The 24,800-nt window shown below is 56.5% G+C and overlaps 7 protein-coding genes across 7 annotated transcripts; 4 read left to right on the plus strand and 3 right to left on the minus strand.

Moving 5' to 3' along the window:
- Positions 1 to 9,127: 9,127 nt before the first annotated feature.
- BJ171DRAFT_135943 (uncharacterized protein) lies at positions 9,128 to 10,177 on the plus strand. Its single transcript, XM_053105667.1, has 3 exons — positions 9,128 to 9,205; positions 9,279 to 9,937; positions 10,025 to 10,177. Exons 2-3 carry the CDS (start codon positions 9,287 to 9,289, stop codon positions 10,127 to 10,129), a joined length of 756 nt encoding a protein of 251 aa, XP_052961467.1. The 5' UTR covers positions 9,128 to 9,205; positions 9,279 to 9,286; the 3' UTR covers positions 10,130 to 10,177.
- BJ171DRAFT_548948 (uncharacterized protein) lies at positions 10,121 to 11,153 on the minus strand. The gene has a single exon (XM_053113030.1). It carries the CDS (start codon positions 11,006 to 11,008, stop codon positions 10,226 to 10,228), a length of 783 nt encoding a protein of 260 aa, XP_052961468.1. The 5' UTR covers positions 11,009 to 11,153; the 3' UTR covers positions 10,121 to 10,225.
- A 6,482-nt stretch (positions 11,154 to 17,635) lies between these two features.
- On the minus strand, positions 17,636 to 18,664 carry BJ171DRAFT_548959 (uncharacterized protein). Its single transcript, XM_053113031.1, has one exon. The coding sequence runs from the start codon at positions 18,552 to 18,554 to the stop codon at positions 17,736 to 17,738; it is 819 nt and encodes a 272-aa protein (XP_052961469.1). The 5' UTR covers positions 18,555 to 18,664; the 3' UTR covers positions 17,636 to 17,735.
- Positions 18,665 to 19,177: 513 nt separating this feature from the next.
- BJ171DRAFT_575619 (uncharacterized protein) lies at positions 19,178 to 19,945 on the minus strand (the record flags this gene model as incomplete). The annotated part of the gene is made up of 1 exon (XM_053113734.1): positions 19,178 to 19,945. The coding sequence occupies one exon, from the start codon at positions 19,943 to 19,945 to the stop codon at positions 19,178 to 19,180; it is 768 nt and encodes a 255-aa protein (XP_052961470.1).
- A 117-nt stretch (positions 19,946 to 20,062) lies between these two features.
- Positions 20,063 to 22,448, plus strand: BJ171DRAFT_548962 (uncharacterized protein). Its single transcript, XM_053113032.1, has one exon. It carries the CDS (start codon positions 20,280 to 20,282, stop codon positions 22,386 to 22,388), a length of 2,109 nt encoding a protein of 702 aa, XP_052961471.1. The 5' UTR covers positions 20,063 to 20,279; the 3' UTR covers positions 22,389 to 22,448.
- BJ171DRAFT_548964 (uncharacterized protein) lies at positions 22,449 to 23,237 on the plus strand. The gene has a single exon (XM_053113033.1). The coding sequence runs from the start codon at positions 22,468 to 22,470 to the stop codon at positions 23,164 to 23,166; it is 699 nt and encodes a 232-aa protein (XP_052961472.1). The 5' UTR covers positions 22,449 to 22,467; the 3' UTR covers positions 23,167 to 23,237.
- A 12-nt stretch (positions 23,238 to 23,249) lies between these two features.
- On the plus strand, positions 23,250 to 24,218 carry BJ171DRAFT_548965 (uncharacterized protein). The gene has a single exon (XM_053113034.1). The coding sequence runs from the start codon at positions 23,326 to 23,328 to the stop codon at positions 24,004 to 24,006; it is 681 nt and encodes a 226-aa protein (XP_052961473.1). The 5' UTR covers positions 23,250 to 23,325; the 3' UTR covers positions 24,007 to 24,218.
- The last annotated feature ends 582 nt before the right edge of the window (positions 24,219 to 24,800 follow it).

Genomic DNA, 24,800 nt, shown 5'->3' on the forward strand with positions numbered 1-24,800 from the left:
GGATAGACTTTCCCGGCTTTGGCAAACGAGGTTCCTTTCCATCCTCGGTCCGTACAAACTCAATGGACAAGTCATACGGACGATGAGGAGGCAAGGAAGAAGGAGGGTCAGACTTGAGGCTGAAAACGTCGCCAAACTCATTGTATTGAGTGGGACGCCTCGAGAGTCAACAGGGGTGCAGACTCGGCATACACCTTCGTCGTGAGCACGGACCTTATCGACACCGTAGGATACGTCTCCGGGCGAAGGAGGACGGATATCCATTTGGGCAGCGAAAATGTCGAGCTTGTCTTCCCGTGCAAGACGGAGAAGACTCGCCGCATTAACGAGCTCAATGTCGGGTGAAGATAAGCCGTTGGCTCTTCAGAAAGCGAAGCAGAGTCAAGGCGGGAAGAAAGGGAAGGCGAAGTGCCAAAGGAGGGAAACGGTGTAAGGGAAGGACCGGAGGGAGGAGGAGTCAAAGGCGAAGTGCCCGAAGGGGGAGGCGAGGAGCCGGAAGCGGACGGAGTGTCCAAGGAAGAAGCAGAGACATCCGCGAGGATGTGTCCATCAGCAAGGCAAGAGGGATCGGAGAATGAAAGGGAGAGGGACTTCCAATTAACAACTGGATTATGCAAGCGCATCCAGGGAAGACCAAGAGTGATGGGAGTGGTGGAGAGTCGAGTCACAAGAAAAGAAATCGACTCGGTGTGGGAACCAATGGTCAGAGTCAAAGGCGCGGTTTGGAAACGAATGAAACCGGCCGAAGAACCATCAGCAAGGGAAACGGAGTAAGGAGTAGAAAGAGGGATAAGAGAGAGTTTATGGAGATCGGCAAAGGCAGGATCAATGAGGGCAAGAGCGGAACATCCATCATCAATAAAAACAGAAAGGGAGATGGAGACCGGGCCAGAAAGACTCATGACGATAAGAGTGGCCGGAAGAAGAAGCTTATCGTCCGATAGTGACGAGTCAGAGGGGGAAGATGTTCGTATCGCCGAACAGACCACCTCGCTTACTTGCGAGGTGCTGCTCGGCTGTGAGCATTTCCCGAGTTCCGTTTGACCAGAACCGGGCACTGCTGAACATCGCGACTGCCGGGACAAGACTTTTCCCCGCAGTACAAGCAGAGACCCTGCTCACGACGTCGCTTTTTCTCGACGTCGGAGAGCTTAGCAGGGCGGACCGAGACAGAGTCAAGGTCCATGGGAGTGGGTGCAGAAGAGGAGGAAGAAGAAACATGCGCGGGAGAATGGTGGTGATGGGGAGCAGAGCGAGAAGAAGGAGGAGGAGGTTGGGAACGGGAGGAGACCTTGAGACGATGGAGGGCATCGTCGTACTCGACCGCTGCCTTGATCAACTCGGGCAAGGAAGCGGGAGCGGGGCGGAGACCGATGAGGTGGAACTTGACCTCAGACTTCAAACCCTCCTTGAAGAAGTGCATCTTGGTGGGTTCGTCAGTCTGGACGCGGGCGGCGAGCTGGACGAAGCGGGTGGCGAAGGCTTGGCAGGACTTGAGCTGGACCAAGCGTTTGAGGTCGTTCAAGGCCTTATCTTGCGAGGAGGCCGTGTCCTCACCGAAGGTCGACTTGAGGGCAACTTCAAAATCCGCGAAGGAAGCCGGGAAGCGGTTGGCCATATAAAAGGCGGCCTCGTACCATTTGAAAGCTTCGCCGCGGAGGAAGGAGGTGGCATAAAGGACCTTCTGGCGCTCGGGCGCAAAGAAGGCAGGATCGGCGAGGAAGACGAGGTGGCACTGGGCGAGGAAGGCCGTCGTCTCGTCGCGGGAACCTAGGAACTCCTTGGGCTTGTTCACCTGGTAGACCTGGCGGGGAGCGGCGGCGGGAGCTTGCAGATCTTGGATCTGACGATGGAGAGCAGCGTTCTGGGTCATGAGGGCGTTCATACGCTCCTCCATGCGCGCCAGGTACGCATTGAGATCTGCCGGGGGTGCAGCAGGCTCAGCCATCGGATCGACGAGGGAAAGAGAGGCGAAAGAAGAAGAAAGGCCGGGAAGCCAAGAGGGAGCGTTCAAAATGATGTTAGAGTCCAAAGGGGACTCAACGGCAAAAGAAGAAGTGAGCTCGAAGTGAGCTCAGGGAAAGCAAGGGTAGAGTCCGAAGTGGACTCGGAGAGGGAGCGAGGGAAGCAAAGATCCGTTCAAGATAAGACTTGTCTCGAAATGAGACGTGAGGAACACTCAGAGAATAAAGTAGAAGGCACTTTATTTAGTCCTATTTTGAACGCTAAGGTTCGACTACACATCGCGGGGGTCAGGCTATTTATAGACAAGTCCGGACTTGGCAGCGAAGGGCGGCCAAGGGAGGGAAAAGTGGGCGATCGAGCAGGGCGAAGGGGGCGATGCACGAACGAGGGCCGAGAAGGACCACCGAGACAGGCAGAGAACCAAAGCGAGAGAGGCGCAAGCAAAAGCGAAGCACCTGGCAGGAGAAACGTGCAAAGGCGAAGCAATGTGACTCAACGTCCAAGAAGCGGATTGGTCAAGTATAAGGTTGGGGCAAATGCATGCGAGATGAACAAGAGATCGGGGCGGTCAGGCAGGTCATGAGTCACCGGTGGGGGGACACATGACCGGCAGCCGAATTGCAACCAATCGCAGCAAGGCGCGTGCACAAACAAACCGGCGCGTGCGAAGAAGACAAAGGAAGCGGAGCAGCGCGGGAAAACGGAAGTGCGGAAGGAGCGGAAAAGACAGGCAAAAGGCGGAAAATCGGAGGGGAACTGCAAGGCTACACACAAACAAACAGAAAGGCAAAAGAATAGCCAAGTGTGCAGTCAAAGTGGAGAACAAGCAGGAGCTATCCCTAACACATCCTGGTGTCGGCGGTCGTAGTACTTCGCCATCACTTGTTGCGCATCCGTGAGCGCGTCGGCGATCATCTTGTGTCGGACTTGATGATCTTTGACAAAGGCACTTGGTTTGGGAGGCAATCCAGCCGTGGACTCGGTCAGTGTCAAGGAGGTGGGAACATCAGGCTGGAATCCGTAGAGCGCCTCAAAGGGGCTCAAGCCAGTTGTGCTCGACTTGGCGGTGTTGTATGCAAACTCTGCATGACTCAGCTGTATGTCCCAGTCGTCTTGGCTGGTCGAGGCGTATGTCCTCAGGTATTGCTCGAGGGTGCGGATCGTCCGCTCGGACTGTCCATCCGTTTGTTGGTGGTGCGAGGTTGACATGTTCAGCTTGGTGCCGAGATGGTCGAACAGACTTGTCCAAAACAAGGAGGTGAATCGGGGGTCTCGATCACTGACGATGGACTTTGGGAGGCCGTGGTGCTTGAACACATGCTTGAAGAACAGCAGTGCAAGGTCAGGCGCGGAGCATGTCGTCTGGCACGGCACAAAGTGTGCCATCTTGCTGAACCTGTCGACAAAGACAGCGATTGCATCGTGGTCCAACTTGGTCGTCGGTAGATGCGTGATGAGATCCATGGACATGCTGGTCCAGGGGCGGTCGGGAACAGGCAGGGGTTGCAGCAATCCTTGCTCTCGGGTCGTGCGTGACTTGACCATCTTGCAGGTATGGCAGGACTCGATGTACTTCTCGACGGTGCGCTTCATTCCAGGCCAGTATGCGACTTTGGCCAGTCGGTCGTATGTCTTCTCGACTCCAAAGTGTCCAGCGAGGGGCGAGTCGTGGACCTCTTGGAGCAACTTGGTCTTCAACGACGGAATGTCCGGCACACAGACACGGCTGTCCTTCTTCAGGAGGAGCAGGCCATCACGCACTGTGTACTCGGATGATTCGTCGTCCTTGGGGAGCTTAGACACCTTTCGGAACAGTTCTCCGAACTGTTTGTCGTTGGCGATGTTGTCTCGGACAACATCCAGCATCGTGTTGTCGACACTGACAGTCGACTCGTACAGTGACGCCAATTGGTAGTCGGGGCGTCGGGACAGTGCGTCAGGCACCACATTGAGTTTGCCTTTCTGGTATACAACCTCGTAGTTGTACTCGGCGAGGAACTCCATCCATCGCGCTTGGCGTCGGCTCAGGTTCTTCTTGGTGTCGAGGTAACGCAGTGACTGGTGGTCCGTCACAATCTTGAAGGGCTTGGCGGTACCGTGGAGGTACACTCGGAACTTCTGCAGCGCGTAGATGATCGCAAGCTGCTCCTTCTCGTGCACGGGATAGTTGATCTCGTGTTGGGACAGTTTGCGCGACTCGAAGGCAACGGGCCTTCCCTCCTGCATCAAAACAGCTCCCACCGCAAAGTCGGAGGCGTCGGTGTGCACGGAGACATCCGTGTTCGGGTCGAACACAGCGAGGACAGGAGCGTTCGTCAAGGCGTGCTTGAGGGTCTCGAACGCTTGGCGTTGTGGGTGGTCCCACACGAAGGGGCACTCTTTGCGGAGTAGGTCTGTGAGTGGACCGGCAGTGCGCGCCAGATCGGGGATGAATCGGCGGTAGTAGTTGACGAGACCGAGAAACGACTGCACGTCAGAGACGCATGCGAGCGGCGGCCACTCGACCACAGACTTGACCTTGGCGGGGTCGACTTCGATTCCTCTTCCTGAGACAACGTGTCCCAGGAACGGGACTTGATTCTTGAAGAACTCACACTTGGACAGTTTGGCATACAACTTGTGCTCGCGTAGCTTGGCCAGCACGCGGGCGACATGACCTTCATGGGTCGCTTCATCCTTGCTGTACACAAGGATATCATCCAGGTACACGATGACAGAGTTGTCGAGCTCTTGGCGGAACACATCGTTCATCAGCTGCATGAACGTGGCAGGTGCGTTCGTCAATCCGAACGGCAGCACTAGGAACTCGTACAGTCCGTAGCGAGTCCTGAAGGCGGTCTTGTGGACATCATCCTCGTGGATGCGGATCTGATGGTAGCCTGAGCGGAGGTCTATCTTGCTAAAGACCTTTGCTCCACTCAGACGATCCATCAACTCGTCGATCCTGGGCAACGGGTAGGTGTTCTTGATGGTCTGTTTGTTTAGTGCGCGATAGTCGACGCACATCCTGAGATCACCTTCTTTCTTCTTGACAAAGAGCACTGGTGCACCATACGGTGACTGGCTCGGGCGGATGAACCCATGGGCGAGGAGGTCATCCAACTGGCGCTTGAGTTCGTCCATCTCCGTCAGCGACAGTTGGTACGTCGGTCTTGACGGAGGCGACGAGCCTGGTTCGATGTCGATGCGATGATCGACGGTGCGTTGGGGTGGCAGGCATTGTGGCAACTGGTCGGGGAATACGTCCTTGTACTCGTCGAGCAGCTTGGTCACCACAGGCGGGGGACCGGGACCGGCTTGGTCGGTGTCGTCGACCTCACGCACGACACAGAGGAACGACGTGTCCTTCTTGATCAGCCTCTTGAATTGCATGGCTGAGAGGAGAGGTGGCATGTTGGGTGAGGCCATGCCCTGCAGGACAATGTCAGGGCCAACACGGACAGTGCGGCCTTTCCAGTCGACGACTGGAGTCGGCTCGGCACGAGCAAGCCAGCTCATGCCGAGGATGGCATCGAACTTGGTGTCGATCACTTGGAACAACAGGACAGGATGGTACTTGGGATGGAGGGCCACTCGCAGGACCACTTGGTGTGTGCACTGCTGCACACGATCGTCTGCAAGCGCCACACTCATCGGCGACTTCTTCTTGGTTGCATGTATGTTGAGCTCCTGGAGCAAGCGTCTGCTGACAAAGTTGCAGCTTGCTCCAGAGTCCACCATCATTCGGACGGTGTGACCTTGGACGGTGGCAGGGAGGTACAGCAGGGACTCTTCATGGTCCTCCTGCACAGCCTCCTGCACCATGACTTGACTTGGGGGAACGGGCGACACTTGGTCTTGGTTGGCTTCATCACGGCCACTCGGACATTTTGGATAGGGTTCGGCCATTGCGGGGGCCTGCGGCGTCAGCACGCCATTGCACACGACGTCCACGGCTTGCGGACACATGTCGGAAGCATCCGACACACACGACTTGACAGGGGTGAGGGCACAGGCGGTCCTGTCCCTCAAGGGTTCTTGATTTTCTTTTTTGTTTTGGTTTTCAATTTTGGTTTTCTCTTCACGTTCGTGGAGAGGCAGGCGGCTTGCGCCACCATGCACCTCTCGCACGACGCACAACACTTGGTTTGTTTCTCCTTCGGGGGAGGGGGCGAGGTGAACTTCCTCTGGAGACGCGTGGACTGCATTGAGCAATCCACGGCGTTGGTCTCCTACTAGGGCTCCAGAGCCACCTAGTAGGGTCGGCCGTTTCCCGACTTCATGGGGCACTCCTTGGCCTGGTGTCCCGGTCGGTGACAGAAGAAGCAGGAACCATGGCGGAGGTCCTCCTGCTTCTGTCTGTCCTTGGGGGAGACAGTGGCAGCTTGCTGGAACCGGGAGCGGGGAGGGCCACGAGCCTCCATGGCGTTGACGTCAACGTCCATGGGCTCAGGCATGGGTCTTGCGGGCGGGGCCGGGCGAGGCGGACGGGCTGGGACGTGATGAGACCGATGGCCGCCTGCCAGCTGCGGGTAGAACTGGCGGCCATGGTACTGGACGTTGTCGAGGTTCTCGGCAACGTCCATCATCACGTCCAGGGACTTGCGGGCATCAGGGTTGCTGGCGATGTACTCTCTGATCTTGGGCTTGAGGCCCTTCTGGAAGAGGTACATCGCATCAGCAGAGCCCAGCTCCTCAATCTGGGAGGAGAGGTCTTCAAACTCCTCGATGTAGCGGGTCACAGAACCACGCTGCACGAGAGAGTATAGCTTGTCACGGGCAATGAGTTCAGCATTGGGGCTGCCGAAGCGGCGACGGAGGCGGTCCTTGAAGTCGTCAAACACACCTTCGCTCTGCTCGTCGAACCCTTGGCGGCGGTACCAACGGTACGCCTGGTCCTTTAAGCAGAGCTTGGCGGCGACGATGTGGTGGGTGGGGGCGACTTGGGCAGCATCGAGGTAGTCCTCGAGTTGCTGCAGCCAGTCCTCCACCGAGGAGGAGCGGCTCTTCCCAGTAAACACTGGGGCACGGAAGGTCTTGAGGAAGGCTTCCGGAAGTGGGCGGGGGTTGCTCATGGCAGGGGCAGGCTCCAGGGACAGAGAGGAGAGTCGGTCGGCAAGAGAGGCGGGATCCAGCTTGAGGATCTAGAAAGAGGACAAACAGGACGAAAACAAGACGAGGATTTCCGATGCTACCATGTAACGTCCACTACTGGGACGTTGGGGCAAGACGGGGAGGGAGGGGGTACAAGACAAGACAGGACGGGGCAGAACAGGGCGGTGCTAGGCTACTCTAGCGGACGGGTGAGCTCGGGGAGCACTTACGTTTATTCACGATAAAACCGAACTCCAGACAAACGGGGGGAACGGGGGCAACCCGCAGGTATACCCTGCGGTGGCCTGCCTGCGGTGCGTGAAAACGCAAAGCGCAGCACAGGTCACGACCCACTGCGCCGCGCAGTACGCGCAGTACGCGCAGCACAGCGTCGGAGATACCATCTCCTACAACGGATGTGTGAGTGACGACCTCCCTTCTGTAGAACCTGCGGACGGACGCCCAGTGTTCAGCACTCTGTGTCCACTGGGCGTTAAATAGGAGCCTCCAGAACTTCATTTCCTTTCGATTGCCTCGGTGGTAGAGCCACTTGCGTCGGTAGATCGTAGCGAGAAGGGCGGTGGCAAACGGATACCCGGCGGCACTCGCATTCTCGAGTCTGGGAATCGCCTTCTCCTCGACAACATTGTCCGAGTATATAACCGAGAGGCCGTATCGACTCAGATATCCGATACCCAGCATATACACCGCGACAGTGTCCCCGAGTTTGGCGGCATTTTCGACGGCATCGTAATAAGTCTTCAATTTGTTGCGGGTAATTCGATATTTACCCTCCGATCCAATGCAGCGGTTCATCAAAATGCGGGCAAAGACGGCAGAGGCAGTTGCTCGCTCGGCCTTGGTGTACATCGTGGTGTCCTCGGGTGCGTCCATAATCTTCAAGAGCCAGCGGTCGTCGTAGAAGCTCGGGGACGGGGAAGGGTAGCTCCGGAAGAGGCGCTTGGCGTCTTGGTCCAGAATCGCTTTCTGTACGTCAAACTCACCATATCGATTGGCGAGGTAGTCTCCGTGGCTATGGTAGATATCCATCCCATTCATGTCGAGCCAAAGTCGGAATTGGACCAACTTGGAGCCTCGAATGAATGAGTCGATCGTCTTGCAGGTCTGCTTGAGTCGGAGCAGGGTAGAGACATCCAGACGCCAGAGGAAGGAATCGTTGGACACCACAATGGAGGCTTGGACCAGAGGCGAGACTTGGTGGTCTTGGAGGAGACAGAGACGCTTGCCGGAAATCTCGGGAGGGTCGACCATGGAGGCGAGAGCGGTAGAGGAGAGAGAGCGCTTCATAGTGAATGTAGATTGTAGTGGATGTAGTAAGAGTAGTGTGTAAGTCGTAGGAAACCACTAGATAGAACGAGTGAGGTGAGGTGTGGTTGCGTCGGAGACGGAGGGAACGGATCCCCTTTTATCATCGGGGGGATGCATCCGCTGCCTGCGTGCACATGGGACATGTCGATTGGCTGGGGTTTGTTTCAAAATCGATAGCAAGGCATTCTCCTTGATGGCGTCCCATATAGGATCATATGGTGCGAAAAAAGATAGGCCTTGACATCCTGAATGCCAATCAACTTCATCGGATCCGTTTGGGGGTGGTCAGCTTGATGCATGCGGCTCCTTCGAGTGTCCCGGGCTTGTCGCCTATCGCACCAATCGAGCAGATGCGGCGCAGTATGATTTTCTGCGGATCTTGTTCTCTGGCGACGACAAGCATATCCCATGCCGTTTGGGGCAGCCCGCATGATGCATACGGTTCCTTCGAGTGTCCCGGGCTTGTCGTCCGCCGCACCAATCGAGCAGATGCGGCGCACCATGCATGTCTACAACTCTTGTTCTCTGGAGACGACAAACACATCCCATGTCTTTTGGGGTAGTCCGCATGATGCATGCGGCTCCTTCGAGTGTCCCGGGCTTGTCGTCCAATGCACCACTCGAGAGGGTACTTGCTTTTTTTCCTTGACGTTGGGTTTTTCTCCTTGATGTGATTTGATTTGGGTGGAGACCACATACTCCGAGGCGCATGGGGGTATCTGGCTGGCCGATGATAAATAGCCCATCGTCTCCCGCCTCCAAGTTCTCATCCCCACCAGTCTCTACTCGACTACGACCTACTTCACTACAAGCGACTACTCTCTACGATTTACACCAGGTTCGTGCTCTCCCATGCACACTGCGGGATGCTGACATACTCTCGGTTACTGATACATTCGTTTTCTCTTCAGATACAGACATGTCTACTCATTCCGCCTCTCCCGCTGCCCCTCTGCGCTCCCTCCGTTGCGCTGAAGTTCTCGAGGATGGCACTCGTTGCCCCGGCCGCGCCGTCCAGACCGGGCTCAAATGCAATGTCCACTGCACCAAACCAGGCTACAACCATCGATGCCCCTATGCCACCGGCATGTCGGGTTACACTCTGCAGTGCTCCAAGTCCTGCATGGAGGGCTTTGACGGGTGCTTCCATCACCGCCGCTTCCCCGAAGCGGACTATGTGGGTCGCTGCACCCACATGACCAAGAAGTCCGACTTGAAGATCCGCTGTTCCTGCAAGTCTTTGCATGGCCGCGATGTCTGCGAGTGGCATGATCGCTACCCCACTCGCTCGTACTTGGAGGTCATGCAGGTGGATCGTAAGCCTGCGTATTACGACTCGGACTCGGACAACGAACCCGGACCATCGACTCCTCGTCGCAACCCTATGAAGCGCACTACCCGCACTCCCGAGGCCTTTTGGGATGCCGAGGATCACGACGAACCTGCTTTTGTCTCCCCCGAGCAGAAGGCCGCCGATGCCAAGAAGGCCGAGGAACTCGCCAGGATCGTGAGTGCCCTCATGTCTGTCTCGGACAGAGGCGAGGCCATCGATACGGATGCCGTCAGCAAGGTGAGCCTCGGACCCGCAGCACCCAGTCCTGTCTTTCTCGCTCTCAATCGCGTCAATGTTCTCAACTGGCTTCTCTCCACCCCAAAGATCATCGTTGGCGTCATGGGTGAACGCTCCCCCAGAGAGCGTCACTCCTTCACTCCCGCACCCAAGGCCTCCAAGGGCACCAAGGTCAAGGCTGAGCGTGGTTGAATGGGTGGATGTATTGTTTTGTTTGCACAGTCATGAATACATTTGATTGACTCCAACCACGAGCACCACAGAGATGAAATTCACTGCATACTTCATTCAGAAAATGGGCTCTGGTGTGTGGCCTCGTATACCACCAATTTTTCTGAGTTCAGCCATGGCCTCCGTATCCCCCTGCTTGGCGGCAGCATGAAGCAGTTCATTGGCAGTGCTTCGGTTTCGAGCGACGCCCAGACCTTTGAGGAAGCAGATTCCGAGTTCGTACTGAGCGAGGCTACAATTCTGAGTTGCCGACAGTTGATACCATTCGACAGCCATGTTGATATCCCGGGGTACACCCAACCCACCCTGGTACATGCGACCAAGATGGTACTGAGCACGTCGATTTCCCTGCAGAGCTGATGCAGTGAACCAACCAAAGGCAGCACCACGATCATTCGAAGACTGATATTCACCCAGGAGCAGCTGGGCAAACTGATTTCCTTGGGCTGCAGAGGCTTGCAGATGATGGAGGTGGAGGTTGATGTTTGAGTAGAAACCCTTGGTAGACCAGAACCAGACCTGGCTGTCAGAGTGGCCATCTCGAGCCAGTGTGCCAAAGATGTACCTTGCAGTATTCATCGAGCGTGGAGTCCCAAAAGCTTGATACAGACACACAGCCATGAGGTGTCGACAGAGCCAGTCAGACCTGGATCCGAGTCGACACAATCCAAAGAACCGTACAGAGGCTGCTGTTGCGGATCTATTGGCCTGTCTGGCACATAGGCAAACATCTTCTCCCAGTCGGAAGCGGTTGCGGGTTTCGTTGTCTCGAATAATTTGAATGCCCTTTCGTTGGTCCATTAGGGTGCCCCGGCCGAGGTAATGCATCCACCCGACCATATGGGTGGCGATGGGCTTGATTACTGGGTTGGTGGACTGGGTGCTGACTTCCTGCCAGTGATTGAAGGCGGCTTGGTCGCTCTTCTCGACTCCATGGCCGATGAACGAGAAGCATCCACGGAGGAAGACGATCCGGAGTCGTGCATCTTCACTTCCTTGGCTCCAGGCGGCCGTGTACCATTCGATGGCTGTGCTGAAACTTTGCTTGACGCCTTCACCGTCTTCGTACATTCGACCGAGGGCGAGCTGGGCCTGGACGAGTCCACGGTTCGCAAGGCGGCGATAGAGGCCGAGTGTAACGTCCACTACTGGGACGTTGGGGCAAGACGGGGAGGGAGGGGGTACAAGACAAGACAGGACGGGGCAGAACAGGGCGGTGCTAGGCTACTCTAGCGGACGGGTGAGCTCGGGGAGCACTTACGTTTATTCACGATAAAACCGAACTCCAGACAAACGGGGGGAACGGGGGCAACCCGCAGGTATACCCTGCGGTGGCCTGCCTGCGGTGCGTGAAAACGCAAAGCGCAGCACAGGTCACGACCCACTGCGCCGCGCAGTACGCGCAGTACGCGCAGCACAGCGTCGGAGATACCATCTCCTACACTCCCACACTTAAGAAGGCTTCCTGCGAGGAGCCCTGCGTGTGCTCTTTATTTGGGGCTCCTCGAGGTGTTTACCGTATTTACTCAGCTCCTCGGGTGCATGGGACAAGTCCTCCAGTGTTTGCCATGTGTTGCCCGAGTGTGGGTAACCAACCCACTTGACATAAAACCGAAGTGACCCATCAGCCACTTTCTTGTGCCTCACGATCCTTTCGACTTCATATTCTTGAGTATAGTATTGTCCGAGGTCGTCTTCCAGTGGTGCGTCGTCCGGGACACCTTCGTCGGCGTCGGGGAACTGTGCTGGACTGCGGGTCGTGTGGCGACGCAGCTTGGACACATGGAAGACAGGATGGAGCTTGCTTCCAGGTGGCAAGTCCAACAGGTAGTTGAGGGGACTGGGTCGGGCCGCTATCTTGAACGGTCCTCGGTACTTGGGCAACAACTTCTTTGACTGGGCTTCGGGGACCTTGATGTTGTCGGCGTCCAGGTAGACAAGGTCTCCAACTTCAAAGGAGACATCCTGGTGTCGGCGGTCGTAGTACTTCGCCATCACTTGTTGCGCATCCGTGAGCGCGTCGGCGATCATCTTGTGTCGGACTTGATGATCTTTGACAAAGGCACTTGGTTTGGGAGGCAATCCAGCCGTGGACTCGGTCAGTGTCAAGGAGGTGGGAACATCAGGCTGGAATCCGTAGAGCGCCTCAAAGGGGCTCAAGCCAGTTGTGCTCGACTTGGCGGTGTTGTATGCAAACTCTGCATGACTCAGCTGTATGTCCCAGTCGTCTTGGCTGGTCGAGGCGTATGTCCTCAGGTATTGCTCGAGGGTGCGGATCGTCCGCTCGGACTGTCCATCCGTTTGTTGGTGGTGCGAGGTTGACATGTTCAGCTTGGTGCCGAGATGGTCGAACAGACTTGTCCAAAACAAGGAGGTGAATCGGGGGTCTCGATCACTGACGATGGACTTTGGGAGGCCGTGGTGCTTGAACACATGCTTGAAGAACAGCAGTGCAAGGTCAGGCGCGGAGCATGTCGTCTGGCACGGCACAAAGTGTGCCATCTTGCTGAACCTGTCGACAAAGACAGCGATTGCATCGTGGTCCAACTTGGTCGTCGGTAGATGCGTGATGAGATCCATGGACATGCTGGTCCAGGGGCGGTCGGGAACAGGCAGGGGTTGCAGCAATCCTTGCTCTCGGGTCGTGCGTGACTTGACCATCTTGCAGGTATGGCAGGACTCGATGTACTTCTCGACGGTGCGCTTCATTCCAGGCCAGTATGCGACTTTGGCCAGTCGGTCGTATGTCTTCTCGACTCCAAAGTGTCCAGCGAGGGGCGAGTCGTGGACCTCTTGGAGCAACTTGGTCTTCAACGACGGAATGTCCGGCACACAGACACGGCTGTCCTTCTTCAGGAGGAGCAGGCCATCACGCACTGTGTACTCGGATGATTCGTCGTCCTTGGGGAGCTTAGACACCTTTCGGAACAGTTCTCCGAACTGTTTGTCGTTGGCGATGTTGTCTCGGACAACATCCAGCATCGTGTTGTCGACACTGACAGTCGACTCGTACAGTGACGCCAATTGGTAGTCGGGGCGTCGGGACAGTGCGTCAGGCACCACATTGAGTTTGCCTTTCTGGTATACAACCTCGTAGTTGTACTCGGCGAGGAACTCCATCCATCGCGCTTGGCGTCGGCTCAGGTTCTTCTTGGTGTCGAGGTAACGCAGTGACTGGTGGTCCGTCACAATCTTGAAGGGCTTGGCGGTACCGTGGAGGTACACTCGGAACTTCTGCAGCGCGTAGATGATCGCAAGCTGCTCCTTCTCGTGCACGGGATAGTTGATCTCGTGTTGGGACAGTTTGCGCGACTCGAAGGCAACGGGCCTTCCCTCCTGCATCAAAACAGCTCCCACCGCAAAGTCGGAGGCGTCGGTGTGCACGGAGACATCCGTGTTCGGGTCGAACACAGCGAGGACAGGAGCGTTCGTCAAGGCGTGCTTGAGGGTCTCGAACGCTTGGCGTTGTGGGTGGTCCCACACGAAGGGGCACTCTTTGCGGAGTAGGTCTGTGAGTGGACCGGCAGTGCGCGCCAGATCGGGGATGAATCGGCGGTAGTAGTTGACGAGACCGAGAAACGACTGCACGTCAGAGACGCATGCGAGCGGCGGCCACTCGACCACAGACTTGACCTTGGCGGGGTCGACTTCGATTCCTCTTCCTGAGACAACGTGTCCCAGGAACGGGACTTGATTCTTGAAGAACTCACACTTGGACAGTTTGGCATACAACTTGTGCTCGCGTAGCTTGGCCAGCACGCGGGCGACATGACCTTCATGGGTCGCTTCATCCTTGCTGTACACAAGGATATCATCCAGGTACACGATGACAGAGTTGTCGAGCTCTTGGCGGAACACATCGTTCATCAGCTGCATGAACGTGGCAGGTGCGTTCGTCAATCCGAACGGCAGCACTAGGAACTCGTACAGTCCGTAGCGAGTCCTGAAGGCGGTCTTGTGGACATCATCCTCGTGGATGCGGATCTGATGGTAGCCTGAGCGGAGGTCTATCTTGCTAAAGACCTTTGCTCCACTCAGACGATCCATCAACTCGTCGATCCTGGGCAACGGGTAGGTGTTCTTGATGGTCTGTTTGTTTAGTGCGCGATAGTCGACGCACATCCTGAGATCACCTTCTTTCTTCTTGACAAAGAGCACTGGTGCACCATACGGTGACTGGCTCGGGCGGATGAACCCATGGGCGAGGAGGTCATCCAACTGGCGCTTGAGTTCGTCCATCTCCGTCAGCGACAGTTGGTACGTCGGTCTTGACGGAGGCGACGAGCCTGGTTCGATGTCGATGCGATGATCGACGGTGCGTTGGGGTGGCAGGCATTGTGGCAACTGGTCGGGGAATACGTCCTTGTACTCGTCGAGCAGCTTGGTCACCACAGGCGGGGGACCGGGACCGGCTTGGTCGGTGTCGTCGACCTCACGCACGACACAGAGGAACGACGTGTCCTTCTTGATCAGCCTCTTGAATTGCATGGCTGAGAGGAGAGGTGGCATGTTGGGTGAGGCCATGCCCTGCAGGACAATGTCAGGGCCAACACGGACAGTGCGGCCTTTCCAGTCGACGACTGGAGTCGGCTCGGCACGAGCAAGCCAGCTCATGCCGAGGATGGCATCGAACTTGGTGTCGATCACTTGGAACAACAGGACAGGATGGTACTTGGGATGGAGGGCCACTCGCAGGACCACTTGGTGTGTGCACTGCTGCACACGATCGTCTGCAAGCGCCACACTCATCGGCGACTTCTTCTTGGTTGCATGTATGTTGAGCTCCTGGAGCAAGCGTCTGCTGACAAAGTTGCAGCTTGCTCCAGAGTCCACCATCATTCGGACGGTGTGACCTTGGACGGTGGCAGGGAGGTACAGCAGGGACTCTTCATGGTCCTCCTGCACAGCCTCCTGCACCATGACTTGACTTGGGGGAACGGGCGACACTTGGTCTTGGTTGGCTTCATCACGGCCACTCGGACATTTTGGATAGGGTTCGGCCATTGCGGGGGCCTGCGGCGTCAGCACGCCATTGCACACGACGTCCACGGCTTGCGGACACATGTCGGAAGCATCCGACACACACGACTTGACAGGGGTGAGGGCACAGGCGGTCCTGTCCCTCAAGGGTTCTTGATTTTCTTTTTTGTTTTGGTTTTCAATTTTGGTTTTCTCTTCACGTTCGTGGAGAGGCAGGCGGCTTGCGCCACCATGCACCTCTCGCACGACGCACAACACTTGGTTTGTTTCTCCTTCGGGGGAGGGGGCGAGGTGAACTTCCTCTGGAGACGCGTGGACTGCATTGAGCAATCCACGGCGTTGGTCTCCTACTAGGGCTCCAGAGCCACCTAGTAGGGTCGGCCGTTTCCCGACTTCATGGGGCACTCCTTGGCCTGGTGTCCCGGTCGGTGACAGAAGAAGCAGGAACCATGGCGGAGGTCCTCCTGCTTCTGTCTGTCCTTGGGGGAGACAGTGGCAGCTTGCTGGAACCGGGAGCGGGGAGGGCCACGAGCCTCCATGGCGTTGACGTCAACGTCCATGGGCTCAGGCATGGGTCTTGCGGGCGGGGCCGGGCGAGGCGGACGGGCTGGGACGTGATGAGACCGATGGCCGCCTGCCAGCTGCGGGTAGAACTGGCGGCCATGGTACTGGACGTTGTCGAGGTTCTCGGCAACGTCCATCATCACGTCCAGGGACTTGCGGGCATCAGGGTTGCTGGCGATGTACTCTCTGATCTTGGGCTTGAGGCCCTTCTGGAAGAGGTACATCGCATCAGCAGAGCCCAGCTCCTCAATCTGGGAGGAGAGGTCTTCAAACTCCTCGATGTAGCGGGTCACAGAACCACGCTGCACGAGAGAGTATAGCTTGTCACGGGCAATGAGTTCAGCATTGGGGCTGCCGAAGCGGCGACGGAGGCGGTCCTTGAAGTCGTCAAACACACCTTCGCTCTGCTCGTCGAACCCTTGGCGGCGGTACCAACGGTACGCCTGGTCCTTTAAGCAGAGCTTGGCGGCGACGATGTGGTGGGTGGGGGCGACTTGGGCAGCATCGAGGTAGTCCTCGAGTTGCTGCAGCCAGTCCTCCACCGAGGAGGAGCGGCTCTTCCCAGTAAACACTGGGGCACGGAAGGTCTTGAGGAAGGCTTCCGGAAGTGGGCGGGGGTTGCTCATGGCAGGGGCAGGCTCCAGGGACAGAGAGGAGAGTCGGTCGGCAAGAGAGGCGGGATCCAGCTTGAGGATCTAGAAAGAGGACAAACAGGACGAAAACAAGACGAGGATTTCCGATGCTACCATGTAACGTCCACTACTGGGACGTTGGGGCAAGACGGGGAGGGAGGGGGTACAAGACAAGACAGGACGGGGCAGAACAGGGCGGTGCTAGGCTACTCTAGCGGACGGGTGAGCTCGGGGAGCACTTACGTTTATTCACGATAAAACCGAACTCCAGACAAACGGGGGGAACGGGGGCAACCCGCAGGTATACCCTGCGGTGGCCTGCCTGCGGTGCGTGAAAACGCAAAGCGCAGCACAGGTCACGACCCACTGCGCCGCGCAGTACGCGCAGTACGCGCAGCACAGCGTCGGAGATACCATCTCCTACACCGAGGGCCTTGGTAGCATCGCGATGGACGAGCTTGTGGCCCATGTAGCATCTGGCCAAGTGAAACTGGGCCATCGTATGGTTGTCGAGGGCTGCTTGTTCCAAGAGGGAGAGGACTTCTTCCATCCTGGTGTCTTGAACCTTCCAGGGCAGGTATCCGCTTGCGAGCATGAGTTGCTGCTCCTTGTTCCGAGCAAGGAAATACGCCGCGGCGGCATTTCCAGAGTTGGACTGTGCTTCGAGCCAGGACCAACCGCCACCCAGACGCGGGCAGTAGAAGGACAGAAGATATCTGTCGCTGGGCGTAATCCGGATCTGGAGGGACCCATCGTCGTTCTTCAAGCATCGTCGGGAGCACCACAAATTGAAGCGCCTCTCCTTGGAGTTCAGAAGGTGCCTCGCTCGCTTGCAAACGAGGAGGAGAGTCTTGACATCAGCAAAGGAGAGGGCGAACTGGAAGGATTCGTTGCAGCATATGATGGTGAAGATGGCGGGGTCGTGGTGATAGGGGGCTTCCGTGGGGTCCAAGACGGGCAAGCTTGTGCCCGCTCCGAGGGGCTGGTGCTGGCTGGCGGAACCGGAGGCCATTTTCTTGTAGAGGCGGACGACAAAGGGTCGATTGAGCTGACGGACAGGCAGGCAGGCAGAAGAACAAAGAGCCGAGATTGCGGGTGGAAGGAGGGCGGGCTTGTTGGGCGGGCGGGAGGTGGGCTTGTGACCGGGCGGAGTTGAGCCACCAGCACGGGGCGCGCTGACCATGAGGATGGGGTTGACACGTGCACATCAGGTGTACATTGGCTGCGCATGGACACGCTGTGAGCGGGTCTGGGCGATCTCTGATGCTGGCACAACAAACACATCATCCCAGGACAACAATGGAACACCTGGGCATTGGAGAGCAATTTGATATATTGAATCCATGCAATCGCATCTACACTCGATGATAGATGCTGTCTGGAATATTCGCTCAATTTCCGAGCGACTTGCGGCTCTTGCGTAGATTGGCTTTGAGGGTCTCTTCGTGGATGGTGACCGCAAAGGCCGTTTGAAAGCGCTCGGCATCGAATGGTGCCTTGGTCTTGGCCAATTTCATGCTATCCCTGAAAATAGAGATGAGTTCGTCCATGACCGAATCATCGGCAGCATCGGCATCATCGGCAGCATCGTCATCGAGACTGGTTTCCTCCTTTTTAACATTGCCTTGGGCGGCAATACTGCTGTATGAATTTTGACTTTGGAACCGGTCGGCGCCGTTTCGCTGAGAAGGCGTGTTGTGTGCACTGGTTGACACTCTAGGATAGGTTGAGGGTGTAGGTCTCATCAACGGTCGAGCGGGAGTGATAGGTCCACCGAAGGGGCGAAACTTGTCGGCGGGCTTGCACACAGGACCATCGGGTCCAGGAATCGTAGGGGGTGCATCTGGGTGGAGCTTGTAGCTGAGTGCATCGTGATGACGCTGGCAGAAATAACTGCCTTCGATCCGAGGAATGACTTGACAGCGCTCCTTGTACTGGGTGTTTTTCTTCATGGCCCAGCAGCGTGGATCGCGAGGGTCGAGGGGATAGACTCTGTGGAACACACAGCCATCATATCCAGGAACACAGGGCTTACTGCAGGTCGCAGTTCCTCCGGATTTGGTGGTTGGATAAGGGCAGACGGTGTTTGCCGCTTTGGAATGGACGTTGCAATATTGCGAGTCGACCAGTCGACGACCCGGACAAGTTTGTCCGTTGTCAAGTATATAAATGCATGGAGAGATAGGATTGATTCGTTGGTTCTGGGACATGGCGATTCTAAGGTGGCTAGGGATGCCAATTTGAATCACAAGTTGAGGGAGATAAGTCAAACTGAGTCGATAGGTGTCGCTTCAGAAGCGAAAACCGTCCAAATTTGATCCAAACGAGAAAGCGGCAGAAGCGCTGGCCTCGACCATCGTCCCAGAGCACTCAAAATTAATTAATTCATTACAGTCTATCCAATAAAAAACGGGACACCCCGGGTTTTGACCATTGATCGAATATTTTGTTACCCAATGTTATCGCGCGCTGGCCATGACCATTCACCAGTGTGTCCAAGAGCACCATCCATCGCTGGTACTCCGAGACCAGTGCCCAGGTCGATTGTGGCGACCGGAGAGCGACCGATGATGTTCACTCAGAGGCTGCCAAAGTGATTTGATTTATATTTTATGGCTTTGCTTGACGCAAGCACATCACATACTACATGTTCATGGAAACGGCTGTGGTGTCCCGTTATTTTCTGAATATAGTGTAAACTGCGTGGGCGCATTTTCTTCATTTGGATGGACGCCTGGAAGGGTGAATATTGATACACTGTGTATTTCGTTGAAAATAGCTTCTGAAATGTCGAAGCGCAAAAAATATCAGCGATACACAACAGAAACTAAGTCTAATAATCTCTGTCATCGGAATAAGGGGAAAAGCATTCCCCGAATACCCTTAGCAACTTGACAACGGAGAAAGGATCATCAGGGGGAGGGAAGGTATCGGGTGCCTCGACTACAAAGGTCATGGACTGAGGAGCAGGAGTATATGGCGAGTGTGGAGCGGCGTGATTCATGACAGGGGGCTCGGGGATTTCACGCTCGGACTCGGGCGCGGTCACATCAGGCTCGATGTTGATGTCCGCTGGCTCGGACTCTGGGGCGTCCGATGGAGGAAGTGTCAAGAGTCCATCGTCTTGGTCGGGTTCGGGATTGGCGGGCTCGTGGACCCTGGTTCCGACCTCCTGGTCCTCAGCTTGGCGGCGCGGAGTGGCCGGGGGTGTAGGCGGGGCCTGGGTGGGAGCCTGGGGAACCGGGGCGTTGGAAGGGGTGTCTGGATGTTCGGGGGCTCTGGCGACAGCCTGGTCCTCAGCTTGGCGGCGCGGAGTGGCTGGGGGGGTGAGCAGGACCTGGATGGGAGCCGGGACAGGATCCTCGGTAGCTTCGACACGGGCCTCAGGATCGGGGTTATCCAAGATCAGGACACGATGACGGCGCACGGCGGGGTGGAGAGTAAACTCATCCGGGTGATTGACCCGATATCTGACATGAACCTGACACAAAAGCGGGTTATCATGGCGGTGGTAGTTCGTGCATTTTGTGTCGAACTGAGACTCTTGAGTCATCGCGTAGCAGCGTTCTGGGTCGAGGTCATGAAATTGGAACGAATCCATGGTTATTCTTCCTAAGAAAACGGAAGTCAGGAGCAATGGTATGGAGAGGGGATCGACCTAAGAGGTCCGAAGAGGGAGGTTTGCTTGGCGGCCGAGGGTGAAGAGCAAAAGAGGAGGAAACCCCAGGCGGTCGCCTTTTATCCTGGGGGGAAAGGCGACATCGCCCCCGACTCGGGCTCCGAAACACGTCACCGGTTGCACGAGGTAGTGCGCAGCATTGAGCCACCAGTCGTGGCACGTTCCACATGTTCCATGTTCCAATGGCGTGTCACCAAAGTAAGGATATTTTTCTAGTGTATATTCACAGCACGACGTGGTGTTGCATGCAGCAAGCATGGTCAGACCCAAGTTCACCCCCTCCCCTGCTGCTGCACCCGACCCGAAGCGAGCCCAGAGACGCAAGCGTGCCGTCGCCAAGCGTGGCCGCCCAACACAAATCTCAAACTCATCACCCGATTCTGGTACTGAGGGCTCCCTTCTTGACGATCTGTGGTGCAGCTTGCCTTTGGAGCTGCAGTTCGAAATCGCCAAGCATTGGTGGGGTGATCCTGTTGCCGTCAAGAAGCTCCTTGCCGCCGGCTTCCTGCAACACAAATGCGGCGACATCATCATCAAGGATTTCTTCAACCACGAGTTCGAGCGCCTCTACAAGGGTGTCTACCCTGGCGATTACATCTACAACGACCTCCAAAACCAGATTCCCCATCTCAAGAGCATCTATGGTCTGGAGGGCCAGATCCTGGACCGCTTCGAGAGAGACTACTTCCCGTCATGCACCTACGCTGTGCTCTTGACCGAGAGACGCACACAGGAACTACTCACCCTCTTCAAGAACCGCCCCGCGGCACACCGTCTCATCAAGCTCGCCCGGAATCAAGACTCTGAGGATGATGACTTTTGGGGCGGATATTTGGAGACCTATCCGATCACCATCCCAGAGGACACACCAGGCGGCCATTATTACTTTGTCGGCCGCCGTTACAAGTACGGTGAAGGTGTCCCGCGCGGCATGGACGAAGCCTTGTGTCTCTTTGCCTTCGGTGCGGCCCAGCAGCATCCATTGTGCATGTACGAAATCGCCATCCACAAGTTTGAGCGCGAGCCGGAAGAGTACTACGACGAATTGGTCGAGCTCCTCGATACGATCCCGGATATCATCGAGAGCCAGCAGACCATCGACGACATATCCTTTCGCCAAGAACAGCAGTTCAACGACTGCATCGCACCCGCGCTGATGCTCCGGCTCGCCCAGTACCATCTCAGCCAGCGCAATGACATCAGCGATGTGATCGAGTACGTCGTCCCCCTCGTGTACAACTACCTCTTTCTGCCCGCACCTGACGACGAGCCCGAACACATCACCACCGCCCGAGAGGAAGAAACCGCCGCCTGGTTCGTCTCGATGGGCGAGCTCTATTACTTTTTCCTCGTCCTCTTCCGGATCGTGGAAGACTCGTCCTTCTTCTGGTTCTTCAACACGCACCGCTTCTGCGAGGCATACAAGGACTTTCCCGGCATCTCCACCGAGATGTCCCGGTTCATCGTCAAGGACATGATCACCCAGACCATCGAAGATCGCGACAACCACCTCTTCCACTGCGCCTATCTGGGCAACTGGCGAGACAGCGAGTTCCAGTACTGCCGCCAATACTGGGAAATGTTCCAAGACAACGACGATGTCCTCTGGTTCGGCGGGGAGCTGTTCGTCTTTCAGAATCGCCACGACCCAGCCCTGCAAATCATCGAGCAGGACTACAAATCCAATCCTGCCGGCGGCGGTGCATTCCTCAAGGCCCTGTGCGAGCTGTACAAGGAATACGAATACGTAGATGATACCGACGACGAATACCACCCGTGGTTCTCCTTTGCCCGCCTCGAGAGGGTCTATGAGCTGCTCCACGAGTGCATCGCTCTGAACCCCCAGCGCCCCAGCCTGCTCTCCGAGGGTGCCCTGCTGGTCATGGGGTTGTGCATGGGTCACCAGGACAGGGCCCGCGAGGCGGTCGAGTCCTTCCAGAGCGCCATGCTGGCATCTCCGCACCCCGAGAGGTCCATGGCGTCGATCTGTTTCGCCTTTTGCCTGCTCGGGGGCTTTGGCATCACCAGGGACCCGCCAAGGGCAGCCGCCCTCATTGCTTCGCTCGACAGGGACTTTTTGGCGGCAATGACCAATCTGGACCTCAAGCTGTGGTGTCATTGGCTCGGAAAGGAGGAAGACCCTGACTTTGCTCTGCAGCTCCAATGGCTGAAGGAGCACCGCGATATGCTGGTCGATGTCAACGAGATCCTTGAGGACGATGTCGATTTCGTTGTCGACAATGGCGGAGATAGCGACAGCGTTGGTGGAGATAGCGACTCGACCTTTTCCCTGTCCCTGACCGATCCCTTGCTGCAGTCGGAGGATGACTGGGAGACGGACTCGGATAGCAACCTGTCCGAGTAGGTGCGCTGGCAGCGACCCAATAAATCTCCTATATAAAGACCAGACACCGACCCGGTCCTTCTCGACCATCATCCCCTGCATGCCCAACATGTCTTCCATCCTCGTCACTGCCCCCATCTCCGGCTCCGTCTGGTCTACCTGCTCCGTCCTTCCGGTCTCGTGGATCGCTTTCCCTGGCGTCAATCTCGGTACCGATCAAGCCCCAACCAACCGCCTCTTGCTTGTGTCGTCGCAGGTGACTCCCGTCGTTGCTACCGATGTCCAGTGGTCCTCGGATGGCTGGGACTTTGTCATTCCCTCGGTTCCCGCCGGCCAGTTCAATGTCCAGCTCTGGAACAGCACTGGCTTCATGGCCCAGAGCGACATCTTCAGCATCCAGGCCAATCCCAGCGTCTCTCAGGGTGCTCCCTGCCCCGCTGCAACCCCGACTTTGACCAGCAGCAGCACCAGCTACACCAGCACCAGCGTCGGTACTCCTACCTACACGCCGACCCCCAGCGTCACCAGCAGCTCCATCAGCTCCAGCAGCACCGATTGCGAGTCCGAGGCTACCACGACCACCACGGTGACCTGCACTCCCGAGGGCCGCGGCCGCCATCGCCATCATCGCTGCCCTGCCAGGACCCACACCCACGGACCCTGGTCGGCTTCCGCCACCAGCGATAACCAGGGTGTCACTGCTCCCACGACCAGCGCTGCCACCACCACGAGCAGCAGCACTTCCCCTGTTCCCCCTAAACGTACCAGCGAGATCTGCTTTGTCATCGATTTACACTGAATGGCTTGAATGAATGAAATGTATCGGGTGTGTGGTGTTTTTGTGTCAATAAAAAATGTGTTCGAAAGGCATCTGCTTCGTTCCATTGATCCCAATGCCCGGGTATATAGAGCGTGGGTCATCCCATCGTCCAGATCCAGAGCGTCGCCAGCATCCACAATGGAGAGCATGTCACTCGTACTCGAGATCATCTCCAATGAGAACACATTCATCGCCCACTGCTCGCTCGACACTGTGGCCAAGCTATTGCGACTCTCCAAGCGCACACGAGCCCTTGTGAATCGACGATTCACCAGGTTCAAGTTGTGGTGTGGACATCACAGAATCTCGCTGATCCACTTCTGTGCACGATGTTCTGAACTCATCAACGCAACCAATGCACTCTTCCCATTCTTTCGCGATCAACGACTCGATGATATGAGCTGGGTGATCGATATGGCCAATACCACCAACCACCCCGATGTCCACTACATCCTGGGTCGATACTTTTCAAAGTCATTTGGCGGCCCTGGTGTCGACGACAGGGCTCTCTGCAAACACCACTTCAAGAAGGCTGCTGCCCAGGGACATGCAGAATCGCTCTATGAGCTTGGCCTCATGCAGCAATCCAAGTTCTACGTTCGAGGACAGCAGCAACGACACTGGGTCAAGATGGAACAATACTTTGCTCTGGCCAGTCAACATGGCCATCTCAGAGCAACATACCATTTCGCCAGAAAAGAATGGAAAAGGACAGATGCCACTCCTGAAGAGAAACAGAATGCCATCGAGATCATCAAGGACCTTCGTGACAAGGGTGATGTCATGGCCTGGAAACTACTGGGTGAACTGGGTCTCTGATCCACTCAGATCAGATCTGTCCATGAACCCTGTCCATTCAGCTTGTACCAGAGCTTGTTGGTCGAGCTGCTTGTGACATACACTGCATTACCGCTGTCGTCGCTGTCACACATGATCGCCGTCGTGGCAGTGTTGGTCGCCGTGTCCGCACTCCATGAAACGCTGCTAGTCATGTTGGCACTCGAATAATATATCTTGCCATCTGTACCCACTGCCATCACAGCACCCGCTCCGTACGCACACGCAAACGTCAGTGCTTTGGCATTCCACTGCGTCCAGCTCGTTGTTGAAGTGGATCCGCCATCCCAGGCATATGCTTGCGTCCACAAATACCCACTCGTGTCCAGAGTCGCCCACATTGCCGTGCTGCTGGAATATGTCATCGTGACCTGCGTGGGCGAAAACCCACTGGTCGTTATCTGTGTGGCATTATACGTCGTGGTGATATTGGAGTTTTTCCAGAGCACGTTGCTGCTGTTGACATATCCAAATGCAACGGGTGTGTTTGCAGTGTATCGCATCGCCAGACTCTTACAGTCATTCGATACAGTGATGCGGATCCACGAGCAGGCCGTCGTCACATTGGCGCAATAGTAGACATTGCCACCCGACTCGGTCGCCCATGCACTGTATGGGTATGTGCTCGAGTTCCTCACAAAACCGACCCGGTTGGCATACGGCGCACTCGGGCACGGATTCCATGCCGTCGAGCCACTGCTGGTGCTGCCATACCAGATCTTACCACTCGTATCCACCAAGAGAATCACAGAGCCGCTGATCGCTGCCCACACGGC

This window comes from Polychytrium aggregatum (genome assembly GCF_025602895.1).
Source record: "Polychytrium aggregatum strain JEL109 chromosome Unknown BJ171scaffold_224, whole genome shotgun sequence".
Classification (NCBI taxonomy): Eukaryota; Fungi; Chytridiomycota; class Chytridiomycetes; order Polychytriales; genus Polychytrium; species Polychytrium aggregatum.

Coding starts and splice junctions, on each gene's coding strand:
- BJ171DRAFT_548965 (XM_053113034.1), top strand. CDS start 23,326: ATGGAGAGCATGTCACTCGTACTCGAGATCATCTCCAATGAGAACACA.
- BJ171DRAFT_135943 (XM_053105667.1), top strand. CDS start 9,287: ATGTCTACTCATTCCGCCTCTCCCGCTGCCCCTCTGCGCTCCCTCCGT. Junction 9,938..10,024: donor ATACGGATGCCGTCAGCAAG/GTGAGCCTCGGA, acceptor TCCACCCCAAAG/ATCATCGTTGGCGTCATGGG.
- BJ171DRAFT_548964 (XM_053113033.1), top strand. CDS start 22,468: ATGCCCAACATGTCTTCCATCCTCGTCACTGCCCCCATCTCCGGCTCC.
- BJ171DRAFT_548959 (XM_053113031.1), bottom strand. CDS start 18,554: ATGTCCCAGAACCAACGAATCAATCCTATCTCTCCATGCATTTATATA.
- BJ171DRAFT_548948 (XM_053113030.1), bottom strand. CDS start 11,008: ATGGTCGGGTGGATGCATTACCTCGGCCGGGGCACCCTAATGGACCAA.
- BJ171DRAFT_548962 (XM_053113032.1), top strand. CDS start 20,280: ATGGTCAGACCCAAGTTCACCCCCTCCCCTGCTGCTGCACCCGACCCG.